The 12,601-nt window shown below is 42.1% G+C and overlaps 1 protein-coding gene across 3 annotated transcripts in view; it reads right to left on the reverse strand.

The window, feature by feature from the left end:
* Window positions 1-12,601, reverse strand: part of TFAP2D (transcription factor AP-2 delta) — a 67,185-nt gene that overhangs the window by 18,892 nt on the left and 35,692 nt on the right. For all 3 annotated transcript variants that reach the window (XM_060784676.2, XM_060784686.2, XM_060784666.2), the window contains 3 exons: window positions 11,173-11,338; window positions 10,388-10,506; window positions 784-925 (listed from right to left, as the gene is read on the reverse strand). In XM_060784676.2, the coding sequence (XP_060640659.1) occupies window positions 784-925; window positions 10,388-10,506; window positions 11,173-11,338 (427 nt within the window). The remainder of the gene's footprint in view (window positions 1-783; window positions 926-10,387; window positions 10,507-11,172; window positions 11,339-12,601) is intronic.

The raw sequence follows: 12,601 nt of genomic DNA on the forward strand, positions 1-12,601 counted from the left end.
GATGTCCCGGGACAGATAGGGGGCCAGCCATCTAGCCTGCCGCAGATGAAAAAAGGCGGTTCTACTAACGGCAGAGACCTGGGCCTCCATCGTCAGCAGAGGGCCCAAAAGGACTCCCAGACTCTTTACCAATGATGATGGGCATATTGTTTGTCGTCACCACCCCCTGTCGGTCGTCACCACCCCCAGCTCCTTCAGAGTCAAGCCAGTCACTTCCAGGATACCATCCATCCATCTTGCCCTTGGTCGGGCCCTCTTCCTTCTTCCTTCCATTTCCTCCAGCATCATTGTCTTCTCTAAGCTTTCCTTTCTTCTCATGATGTGGCCAAAGTACTTCATCTTGGCCTCTAATATCCTTCCCTCCAATGAGCAGTCGGGCTTTATTTCCTGAAGTATGGACTGGTTGGATCTTCTGGCGGTCCAAAGCACTTTCAGAACTTTCCTCCAACACCACAGCTCAGCCTTCCCTATGGTCCAGCTCTCACATCCGTAGGTGACTACGCGGAATACCACTGCTTTAACTATGCGGATCTTCGTTGCCAGTGTGATGTCTCTACTCTTCATTATTTTATTTATATGGTAGCGTAGATTCATATAATTCAGTCTGAAGCAGATAATGTGATAATATGGATTATATGGCAGTGTCAAATGGGCCTTAATCTGGGCCTTAATTATATGGCACCGTTGACTTTGATAATCAGGATTATATTTGAGTGCTGAATTACTTCAAGAGCAGTTTTCAAATGCACATGTAATTTTTTTTTTGTTTTGGAATTTACTCACTTGGTTGCTAAGATCATCTTTTTCCTTGCTGTCTGTTCCTTCTGTTCCATGTGTTGCCTTGCAAGATGTTCCCCAACTGCTTTGGCTGGGAATTCCGTTTCACAGGTGTAGCCAAAATCCCTGGCCAAATGTAAAGCTTCTCCTATGAGCAGAGAGAAAATAATTGTAAATACATAGGTCGCTTGCTGGGAAAACATGGATTACCAGCATTTTTTTACCTGCTAACATCCCAGAACGGCTTATATATGGCCCCTTCCACAAAGCTGTATAAAATCCACATTGAACTGGATTTTATGACAGTATGGACTCAGATAATCCAGTACAAAGCAGATATTGTGGATTATCTGCCTTGATGTTCTGGGTTATATGGCTATGTGGAAGAACCCTAAGAAATCAATGGATTTATAGAGGTTACAGTAAGAGAGAGGATTCCAGGAACCAAGCAAAATGTGCAATGGGAATTCCTATTCATGTATTTTATTATCACCTTTACACAAGAAATATACAAAACTGCTTTGAGTCACCTGAGGGCTGAGAAAAGCAGTATATCAATAAAGTAAATAAATAAATAAAACATGGCTAACAATATTTATTTATTTATTTATTTCATATATTTATATCCCACCCTCCTCCCTACAAGGGGGGCTCAGCGCGGCCTCACATGAGCATTAGAGGATGCTAACAGCATAAATACCATAAAAATTAGGGTACATCATCATCACTGAAATTTAACAATAAATTAATATATTAACGTGCCAGTAAAACCAAGCCAAGCCGGGAGAATCCATATCGCAAAATCCAACTTTCTTTTTCCTATTGCCGCTGGCCTCTAATCGAACGCCTGGCCCCAGAGCCAGGTCTTCAGTTGTTTTCTAAGACAACTGGAGGGAGGTGGCCAACCTGATACCCTTAGGGAGAGAGTTCCATAGACGGGGGGCCGCTGCTGTCTCTCGTTCCCACCAACCGCGTTTGTGAGAGTGGTAGGATCGAGAGCAGGGCCTCTCCTGATGATCTTAAGCTTCATGATGGTTCATAGCAGGAGATATGTTCGAACAGGTAATCTGGGCCAGAACCGTTCAGGATTTTTAAAGGTTAAAACCAGTGCTTTGAATTGTGCCCAGAAGCTAATGGGCAGCCAGTGGAGCTGGCGCAACAGAGGAGTGGTACGCTCCCTGTACGCAGCTCCAGTTAACAACCTGGCCACCGACCGCTGGACTAATTGGAGCTTCCGAGAAGTTTTCAAAGGCAGCCCCACGTAGAGAGCATTGCAGTAGTCTATTCGAGATGTAACCAGAGCATGGACCACCGTGACCAAGTCAGACTTCCCAAGGAACGGGCACAGCTGGCACACAAGCGTTAATTGTGCAAAAGCTCTTCCGGCCACCACTGAGACCCGGGGCTCCAGGCTCAGAAATGAGAAAAATATAATTAAACATTACTATCAGTTAAAGACATGCCCATGATGAGGCAGTCTTATGATATGGTAAAATAATTTTATGGTTGGGGGTCACCACAACTCGAGGAACTGTATTAAGGGGTCACGGCATTAGGAAAGTTGAGAACCACTGCTATAGATTATAGAGGTAGCTGTGTTTTTCTATCCCAGCAGCCTCAGATGCTCCCAGTTTCTGGATCTCACATTCAGTCTGAAAGGGAAGGAGCATTAGTTGGGGAGGGGGCTTGCCCAGTTCGGCAGAAGATCATGTGGCCTGGATAGTCCCACACAGTATTTGCTATTCCCTCGGCTGCTCATTTAAGACAAGCTTCAGCATTTAATTAAAGAGTGGAAGCCCACACAATCAATATACTTGGAAAAAGAAAACAGGCAGGGAAAGAAAAAATCACTCCCAAACACACAAAACACTTGAGTAATCAGACACTGGGGAGAAACAGTGGACTTGTCGACACTGAGAGTTATTGTTAGTTTTAAAGCTGTCTTCAGATTATTGCAGCTCCTTTATTTTTCATATCAGGGGGTGGTAATGTTACTGCAGAGCTGTCAGTTCTTCTTTGCACCCATTCATTTGCGTGTGCATCTGTACATGGACATGTGTGTGCATGTTTGTGTGTACTGCTATGCTCTTTTTCTATGGTTCAGCAAGTTTTTAGTAGTATTCCTAAAATTCAAGGCTGTAGCTACAAAAGCTTTAGCTGCATAGAGGCAAGTGTTGCTGATACTTGAGTATGATGGTGCCACTTTTTCTCTCTTAAAGGAGAATGGCGCTTTAAATTCCACTCATGGGAGAAAAGTGGGATAACAAATAAATAAATATATAAATAATAGAGACTCAAAGTGGATGAAAATGCTAAAAAATTAAAATGCACATTTGAAGACATATAAACAATAAAATAGAATTAAACATAGAAGTATTAAAATACAGACAGTCTCCAAATTACAATCAGAATAGGTTCTGTAAGTTTGGTCTTAAGTTGAATTTGTATGTAAGTCGGAATAGGTACATGTTTAAGTGTAACTCCAGCCTATCTATCTATCTATCTATCTATCTATCTATCTATCTCTGTGAGCGCAGCATTTTTCCGAATGAAGCAGAGAGTGTTTGAGGACTGGTACATCCGTACGGATACCAAGGTGCTTGTTTATAAAGCTATTGTCCTCCCAACCCTGCTATATGCCTGCGAAACGTGGACAGTTTACAGACATCACATGCAACTCCTGGAACGATTCCATCAGCGCTGCCTCCGGAAAATCCTGCAAATCTCTTGGGAAGACAGGCGGACAAATGTGAGTGTGCTGGAAGAAGCAAAGACTACCACCACTGAAGCGATGGTCCTCCTCCATCAACTCCACTGGACTGGCCACATTGTCTGGATGCCCGACCACCATCTCTCAAAGCAGTTGCTCTACTCCGAATCCAAGAACGGAAAACGGAATGTTGGTGGGCAGGAAAACAGATTTAAAGATGGGTTCAAAGGCAATCTTAAAAGCTCTGGCATAGACACTGGGAAGCTCTGGCCCTTGAGCGCTCCAACTGGAGGTCAGCTGTGACCAGCAGTGCTGCAGAGGCACAAATGGAGGGTGAAAGAGGCACGAATGGAGGGTGAAAGAGAGAAACGTGCCAAGAGGAAGGCGTGTCAAGCCAACCCCGACCGGGACCGCCTTCCACCTGGAAACCAATGCCCTCACTGCGGAAGAAGATGCAGATCAAGAATAGGGCTCCACAGCCACCTACAGACTCCACAGCCACCTACAGACTCACAATAGGGCTCCACAGCCACCTACAGACTCACAAGATCCTAGAAGACTATCCTACTTGGCCAATGAGGGATCGCCTAAGTAAGTAAGGAAATAAGTATCAATCTATTTATAAAAGCTTTGGATAGCATAAGGAAGGGTTAACACCCCCCTGTGTTGTTTGTTTTTCTGTCTGTGCCTCTGTTCAGTCGATTTCATCTCACTTTCTGTGCTGCCACTTTCTGTGCTGTTTTTGTGTTATATTGTGTTTTCTGTATTGACGGGTGTGGCCTCATGTAAGCTGCCCCAAGTCCCCTTTGGGGAGATGGTGGTGGGGTAAAATTATTATTATTATTATTATTATTATTATTATTATTATTATTATTCACAGGTTCCATATGTGGTTGTTCCTACAGCTATTGTTGCATTTTACTTATCTAACTGGGGGGGGGGGGGGGGTGTTGTGATGTTTATATTGGTTGTTATTGCTTTTGTGCTATTGTCTTTGCACTTTTTGTATTTTTCGTGTTTGCACCTTTCAATGCTTTGTGAGCCGCCCCAAGTGCCTCTGGGAGATGGTGGCAGAGTATAAATGAAGATTATTATTATTATTTGAAACACAACAAGATGAGTCCACAGCAAACAAGATTATTATTACTCTGGCCTGGCCCAGTTTTATCTTGTTGATGTACTGTCTATTGCTTGTGGTTTGTTGTTTTAATGCTGTTTTAATTGTTTTAATTTTGCTTTAAGTGTATTGTTATGTTGTGTATTGAGGCCTTGGCCTTTGTAAGCCGCATCGAGTCCTTCGGGAGATGCTAGCGGGGTACAAATAAAGTTTAATAATAATAATAATAATAATAATAATTATTATTATTATTATTATTATTCCTGGGAGAGAGAACCGAACCCTAAATCAGTCTCACTGTACACTTGTTCAGTATCTCACTTGCAAATCACTGTGACTAGAGAGCCCAGCCTGAGTTAGCTGTCATGAAACTGCTCTTTTCTCTCCCCATTCTGCATGTGATGAAATTTTCCAGATATGGAGAGCTCAGGCAGATCTGTATCATTTTTTGCACAACTTATGTTATGAATCTGTCTCCCTTCAAAACTTTCAGGGCGCTTCCAGACAGCACCCAAATCCATGCTGGCAGTCAGTCCCCACAGGCCCAATATCCCATTAGACCTGGGCCTTTCAGGAAGGGTAAGTCTAATGGGGTATTTAATTAATTCGGGACAAAGCAGGATTTACCTGCTTTCTCCAGAATTAATTCGCTTTTACCTGAGGTGTTGTTTGGATACCTCAGGTAAAAGCCCGACAAGCCCCATATTTTGGGCCTATCTGGAAGGGCCCTCAGTTGCAAATGTGTTTTGAAGAGTTCATATTCAAAGTCAATCTCACTTTGATTCAGATCAGGATTTTACCAATTCAGGATTCTGTCCTAAAAAAAATGTGTGTCCTGAATGCTTAGAGCAGTATATGAGCCCACCACACATTTAGATCTTTGTTGGACATTTCACCCACATGCTCCAGTCATTGGACGTGGCTATTTGGAATGACAACTTAAGGATGCCAAACTCACAGAACTCTGTCTCAAGGGAAGTCTATCTCAGGCCTTGCCTGGAGATTTCTTAGAGGCCCAGCCAAATTCTTTTGGAAAAGCATTTGTGGTTCTCCAATTATGTTGTTCCCCATCTGTTGTTTTGTTCCTTTGATGAATTCGATTTGAGGCTTGCTCACTTCCATACTCATGCTTCATTTGTGGATTTTGACAAGATTTCAAGACTGCCGAAAACATTTGGTTCAGAATCCAATTCAGCATTTCAGGAGATGATGCTCTTTGACTAGGATTTGTTTGGAACCAGACTGCAGTGAGTTTGTCTTCCAAACCTAAGTCAACATGATCTCCTATTGGCTATTATTGGAAAGCAAAACAAGATATTTCTCACTTTTTTTGGCAGAATCATACAAAATTTGCAGGCACTGTAACCCCTCAGGAGAGGGCTGGCACTGCCAAGTTGCAATGAATAATTACAGGGGTGCTTGTGTTATCCTTGTTCAGCATTTCTTAAAAAAACAGAATTACCTATCTCTTTTGAAGCAATTCTTGGAGGAATTGGAAGAAAACTACAAGTGTAGTCCCCTCTTCCAAAGGAATCAAGGCTGCAGAGTATTATATTGATTTTTGCAGGTTTTTTGGGGAAACAGCAACCTTCAAATCTGAATAGTGTTTTTAAAAAAGACCTTTTTGCCTTTGGTTCTTAGGGCCTTTCACCCAAACCTATATCCCAGAATATCAAGGCAGAAAATCCCACATTATTTGAGTGTGGACTGCTCAAAGCAGATATCATGGAACTTTCTGACTTGATATTCTGGGATATAGCGCTGTGTGGAAGGGCCCTTAGTATTCAAGAAATGGCAAACACGATGGAGATTGGGTTGTTGTAGGTTTTTTCGGGCTATATGGCCATGGTCTAGAATGCCTCTAGACCATGGCCATATAGCCCGAAAAAACTTACAACAACCCAGTGATTCCGGCCATGAAAACCTTCGACAATACGATGGAGATTTTCATCCCCTTTACCTAGCCCCTCTCCCACCTATTTCTACCTAACAGTATTAACAAGGTTTTTTTTGTGTGTGTGTGTCAGGAGCGACTTGAGAAACTGCAAGTCGCTTCTGGTGTGAGAGAATTGGCCGTCTGCAAGGATGTTGCCCAGGGGACACCTGGATGATTTGATGTTTTTATCATCCTTGTGGGAGACTTCTCTCATGTTCCTGCATGAGGAGCTGGAGCTGATAGAGGGAGCTGATCCGCCTCTCCCCGGATTCGAACCTGCGACCTGTCCTGCCGGCACAGGGGTTTAATTTATTATTTATTTATTTATTTCACAGTTTTGTATACTGAGCTTCTCAACTTCGTTGAGGGACTCAGCCCAGTTTACAGCCATAAAAACATATACATTCATTAAAATATCATATATTTAACCCACTGCGCCACCGGGGGCTCCTAACAAGGTAAACAATTTGGGTTAAACATAAAAATCAGACAAAACAACATGATTCCATCCTTGACAGTGTCATGTATCGAAACAATTGTGGCGTATGGTTTTAAACCAGGGGTCTTTTTAACTAAGGCCCGGGGGCTGGATACGGCCCTCCAAGGTCATTTACCCGGCCCTCGCTCAAGGTCAACCTAAGCCTGAAATGACTTGAAAGCAAATAACAACAACAACAACAACAACAACAACAACAACAATCCTATCTCATCAGTCAAAAGCAGGCCAACACTTGCCATTGAAATACTACTAAGTTTATATTTGTATTGTTTTTAAGTGGGGTTTTTTTTCACTACAAATAAGATATGTGCATAGGAATTCATTCATTTTTTAAAATATATATATATAATCCGTCCCTCCAATAGTTTGAGGGACTGTGACCTGGCCCTCTGTTTAAAAAGTTTGGGGATTCCTCTTTTAAACAATGGCACACAGTGGGACTGGAAATGGCCATTCATGAAGCCATTGGCTACCAATGTATGCTACTGATATCCAAAAGTAGCAGAAGCAGCAATTGGAAGATGCCAGCAGTTTTTCAACAGATGCTTTCATGGCCATGTGATGAATTCAAACATTAGGTTTATTGGTTTGTTACTTAACTTCAAGAGATAGCAAAGGAGGCATGGAGAAACTTACCAATCCAAGCCAGATTGAATCTACGCTGCAACATAATCCAGTTTCTAAATCCAGATTATCTGCTTTGAACTGGATTAGATGAGTCTACACTGCCATATAATCCAGTTCAAAGCAGATTATCTGGAATCAGAAACTGGATTGTATATGAGTGTAGATCCAGCCTCAGTATGACAGCTGATGCATCAGCAAGATGCTAATATAGCATGAAATAGTATTGTGAAAAGAGCAATGGGTCGGGCAAACTATACCAGTAACTTCTTTGGGATCACCTTTATGACAAATCCTTGTTTACACTGGGCTTGAGCAGTGTCCCCTCTTCTCAGAAATGTAGCTAGGTTTCCTGCCTAGGTTTGATGAATCCCCCAGGAATACTTTAAGCCAACAACGCAAGGGTGACATGCTGTGAAGGTTTGACTACTAGCCTGGAGACACGCCAAGGCCATGTACTTTTCTTTGAAAGTTTCACTAGACACAAGCCATGCAAGGGCATCATACCATGAAGGTTTGACTATTAGCCTGGAGCCATGCCAAGGCAATGTACTTCTCTTTGAAGTTTTTACTAGACATGAGCCGTGCAAGGGCAACAGTTTGTGATGGTTTGACTACTTTCGCCTGCAGCTACAGAAAGAAATGCTACTTTCTTTGTCCTCTATATAAAAAAGAGCACATTCTTTGCAGTGTAAATGAGCAGTGCACCCTATGTTCACATAGACAAGCCTAGCCCCTGCGTTTGATAGATTAAATCTTACCCTAACCCAGACATGTGCCGAGGACTGTGGCTACTTTTGAGCAGCATGCTTCTTGTGGTCATGGTGATTTTGTTTGCACTATGTTAATGAAGCATTTTTTTTCGGTTGTGATAGTTTATCAAAATAAGAAACAAGGGAATTTAGGAGACAAGGATGCTTATTTTAGTGGAAATAAAACCCTTTAAGGGGAGCAGAGGGCATGGCAGGATTCCACCCTGACTTGGCATCCACACTATCAAGCAGATGCCCATATGAAGTTGACACTTTGGCACTTCAGTTGTGTATGGAAGGCAGCTAGCTTTAGCTACACATGGTCTGCATTTCAAACTGTGTTTTTATTTTATTTTATGTGATTATAGTGGTTGTTTTATATTTATTTATTTGTTTGTTTAAAACATTTGTATTCCACTCTTCTCATCCTGAAGCGGACTCAGGGAAGAGCACAGCATATATACAGCAAGCATTCCATGATGGGATATAAAATAACTATAAATATTCACAAACACTAAAATTGGTTATCTTCACATTAAAAAGAACTGTTTAAAACTGTCTCAAATCATCCATATCGAATCCAATCAGCAGGGTAAAGTGTCCTATTGCTGCCTTATTGAACTGTCCCAAAGGCTTGGTCCCACAGCCAAGTTTTTATCATCTTTCTATAGAAGGTAGGGGGCTGATCTAATCTCACCAGGGGGGAGTTCCATTGCCGAGGGGCAATCACTAAGAAGGCCCTCTCTCTTTTCCCTGCCACTCGTGCCTGTAACGGTGGCAGGACGGAAAGTAAGATCCGTCCAGAAGATCTTCATCTCTGTAGTAGTTCATAGAGGGATATGTGTTTGGATAGGTAGATTGGGCCAGGGCCATTTAGGGCTTTATAGGCCAAAGCCAGCACTGAATTGTGTTCGGTAGCTAACTGGCAACCAGTGGAGCTAATGCAACATAGGAGTTACGTTCTCCCAGTATGCCACCCCTGTTATTAACCTGACTGCCTCTTGTTGGATTATTTGAAGCTTCTGAACAGTCTTCAAAGGCAACCCCATGCAGAGCATGCTGCAATAGTCTATCCTAGATGTAATGAGAGTGTGGACCGCCGTGGCCAATTCTGACTTTCCAAGGTATGGGCACAACTGGCAGACAAGTTTTAATTGTGCGAAAACCCCCCTGGCCACTGCCGAAATCTGAAGTTTCAGGCTCAGCAATGAGTCCAGGAGGACTCCCAAGATACGAACCTATGCCTTCAAGGGGTTATAATTTTCATGTGTTATTGTTTTTATACCTATGTACCCAGAGGTGGCCCTAGGTAATTTTCAACGGTAAGCAAACAGTATTCCCCCCCCCCCCCCCATCACTGATATATATTTTCTGTTCGTCATGGGAGTTCTGTGTGCCATATTTGGTTCAATTCCATCATTGGTGGAGTTCAGAATGCTCTTTGATTGTAGGTGAACTATACATCCCAGTAACTACAACTCACATATGTTGAGGTCTGTTTTCCCCCAAGAGCGCCTCAAGAGCGCCCCTGGGCAAAAACAACTATCAGCAAATGCTTACTTTGCGTAATGGGTTGAGCCGCCCTGTATGTACCGTTTATGTTATATACTACAGTTGTAGTGCCTTGTAAGTCGGCCTGGGTCCCTTTTGGGAGATCATGGTGAGAAATAAATAAAATTTATTATCATTTATTATTATTTTGCAGCTGTTTATATTTTTATGTACATTGTGTGATGACATCTCCTTTATTAAACTTCTTCTCATCTGACTTCCCTCTCTACCTGAAGCCTTCATCTACACAAAGGAAATACATATTATTGGACCAGACAAAAGTAAGGAGGAAGGGAAGGCAATGTTTTCTTTTTTCAAAAGAATTTTCACAGATCATTTTCAGAGTCATAACAGTCTAGATTAGGGGCTGTGGCTAGCACAACCCTTAAACCACCGCCAGCTATAGAAAATCTTGTCCTACCTTCTACCAAGGATGTTAAGAGGGTGACGTTGGCTGCTTTCCTCCTTCCAGCAGGCAAATTGAGACCCAGTCTGTCCAGTTTTTCTCGTAAGCAACGTCCTCCATTCTTGGATTTTGCTCTGTGAGGGAGAAAGGGTAGAAGCAGGGGTGAGAGATAGAAAATGTTATTTTGATTGTTTTGCCATTCCCTCCTTCTCCTCTTTTTCTCTTTTTTAAAAAACCCTCAAATGTCTACCTAATAATGGCAAGACACCCATGGGGTTACCCCAATACCCCGATGCATATGGGATATATTGAGAAGGGTGATCAGATCATGATATGAATAAACATAACAGTTTAAATAATGCACCAATAAGGCCTTTTCGCAAACCACCATGAGAATTTCAGGAGGGGGGGGGACTGAAGCCCCCCAAGCCCCCCCCCCCATGGCTACATGCTTGGTTGTTGTTATTGTTGTTGTTGTTATTTATACCCTGCTTTTTCTCACCAGAAATGAGAGAAAAAGTACATTACATTCAGTATCAAATACTTTTTTTTAAAAAGTTTCATGGCTTTTAAAATTGAGGTGCATTAGATTCGAGTAAATACGGTGGTGTCAGAGCAATGCAACTTTTAGGTGATCATTCTACAGCTACCCACCATGGATTAATTCTCCCATTACATGTTATGTGATTTATTTCTGAAAACATGTGTTGAGAATTGTGCTCAACAAGTACAATGGTGTTCAATTAAAAGGTGTATCTTTTCTGCTTTCTTTGATACAGCTATGCTAGAGTCTTCCTTACCTTCTCAAAATGCCTCCCAACAGAGAGGCGTTGAGGCATTCTGGGGGCGACAAGCGTCTCTTCACCTCTGCGATGGTCACTTTGTATTTGGAAGTGGAGCTGAGTAAAGATAAGCGCCCAGGAACAGAGCAAAAGAGATCCGTGGGGTTAACTACACATGTGCCACCTGAAAAGGTATACATGACATGCATTAGAAAGGGATCTGGCATCAGAAGGGTGAAGTAGGGGAACTAAAATGTTTCTGGAAGATATGTCAGGGAAGTATATAGCAGGTTTTTTTTCACTGAAAAAAATCATTTTATTTATTTTGTATCAAAAGCATTGCATAAATTAGTATAAAAAGTAGAATGAGTGCAGGCGGCTAAATATCTTTTGACCAGAAACGGGCAACAGCAACGGCATTGTCTGTAGCCTCCAACAATTCTTCCTCTATACATGAGGCAGGGCATAGTAGACAAGCATACAGATATGGAGTTGTCTGTTCTGCTCCATAGTCACACAAGGTGAAAGTTGATAGAATTGCTAATGTTCTAAAAATGTAACTCAGTATCTAAAAGGAGGCTTATAGGATATGTCAGCACTTGCTATGCTACAAATAGTAAGTTATAACGGATAGTTTCCAAATAATGTAACATTTGTATTAATATTTGTAACTTTCAAGCTGGAGGCAGAGAAGGATCAAACTTCACATCAATCAAAAGTCTTAAAGAATGTCCACTTGTCAGAAGTAGTAATGAAATAGTTCTCTCCCATGGTGATACAATGTCTAAGTGTCCTGGGATGTTGTCCCCCACCCACCCCTTAATTTAACAAGAAATATGGTTGCATTTTTGCCAAAACTATTAACGGCAGCAGTGGGAATCACGTGGACCTCCAAATATTGTTGGACTGCCACTTCATTCAGTCTTTGACAGCTTAGCTGGTGATGGGGAATTGTGGAAACTTCAGAAGTGACATAGGATTCCTTCCTACCCCTGATTGAAAGAAATCCCATCAGTGCTTCCAGGTTTTTAAATAGAATCCTGTTTAAATATTCCATTTGATAGCAATTGAACATGACCCCCTGGTGGGGTCATGTAGGGGTTTCAGAGGGGTCACCAAAGTCCATCAGAAAAACACATATTTCTGATGGCCTTGGGAACCCCTTTGGCAGAGAAGGCTGAAAATCTCTCTGCCTGTCCTACTTTTCCTTTTTGGAAACAGATGGCGAATCCTGCCACTAAAAGCCCTCCACCTGCTCTCTGGATGTAGCTGAACTAACACTCCAAAACTCAAGGTCAATGCCCAACCTTACAATATTTTCTGGACATGAGAGTTTCTGTATGCCAAGATTGGTTCAATTCCATCGTTGGAATTGAACCAATGCTCTTTGATTGTAGATTAATTATAAATCCCAGAAACTACAACTCCCAAATGTCAAGGTCTATTT

Source organism: Anolis sagrei, chromosome 1 (assembly GCF_037176765.1).
Source record: "Anolis sagrei isolate rAnoSag1 chromosome 1, rAnoSag1.mat, whole genome shotgun sequence".
NCBI classification, from domain to species: Eukaryota; Metazoa; Chordata; class Lepidosauria; order Squamata; family Dactyloidae; genus Anolis; species Anolis sagrei.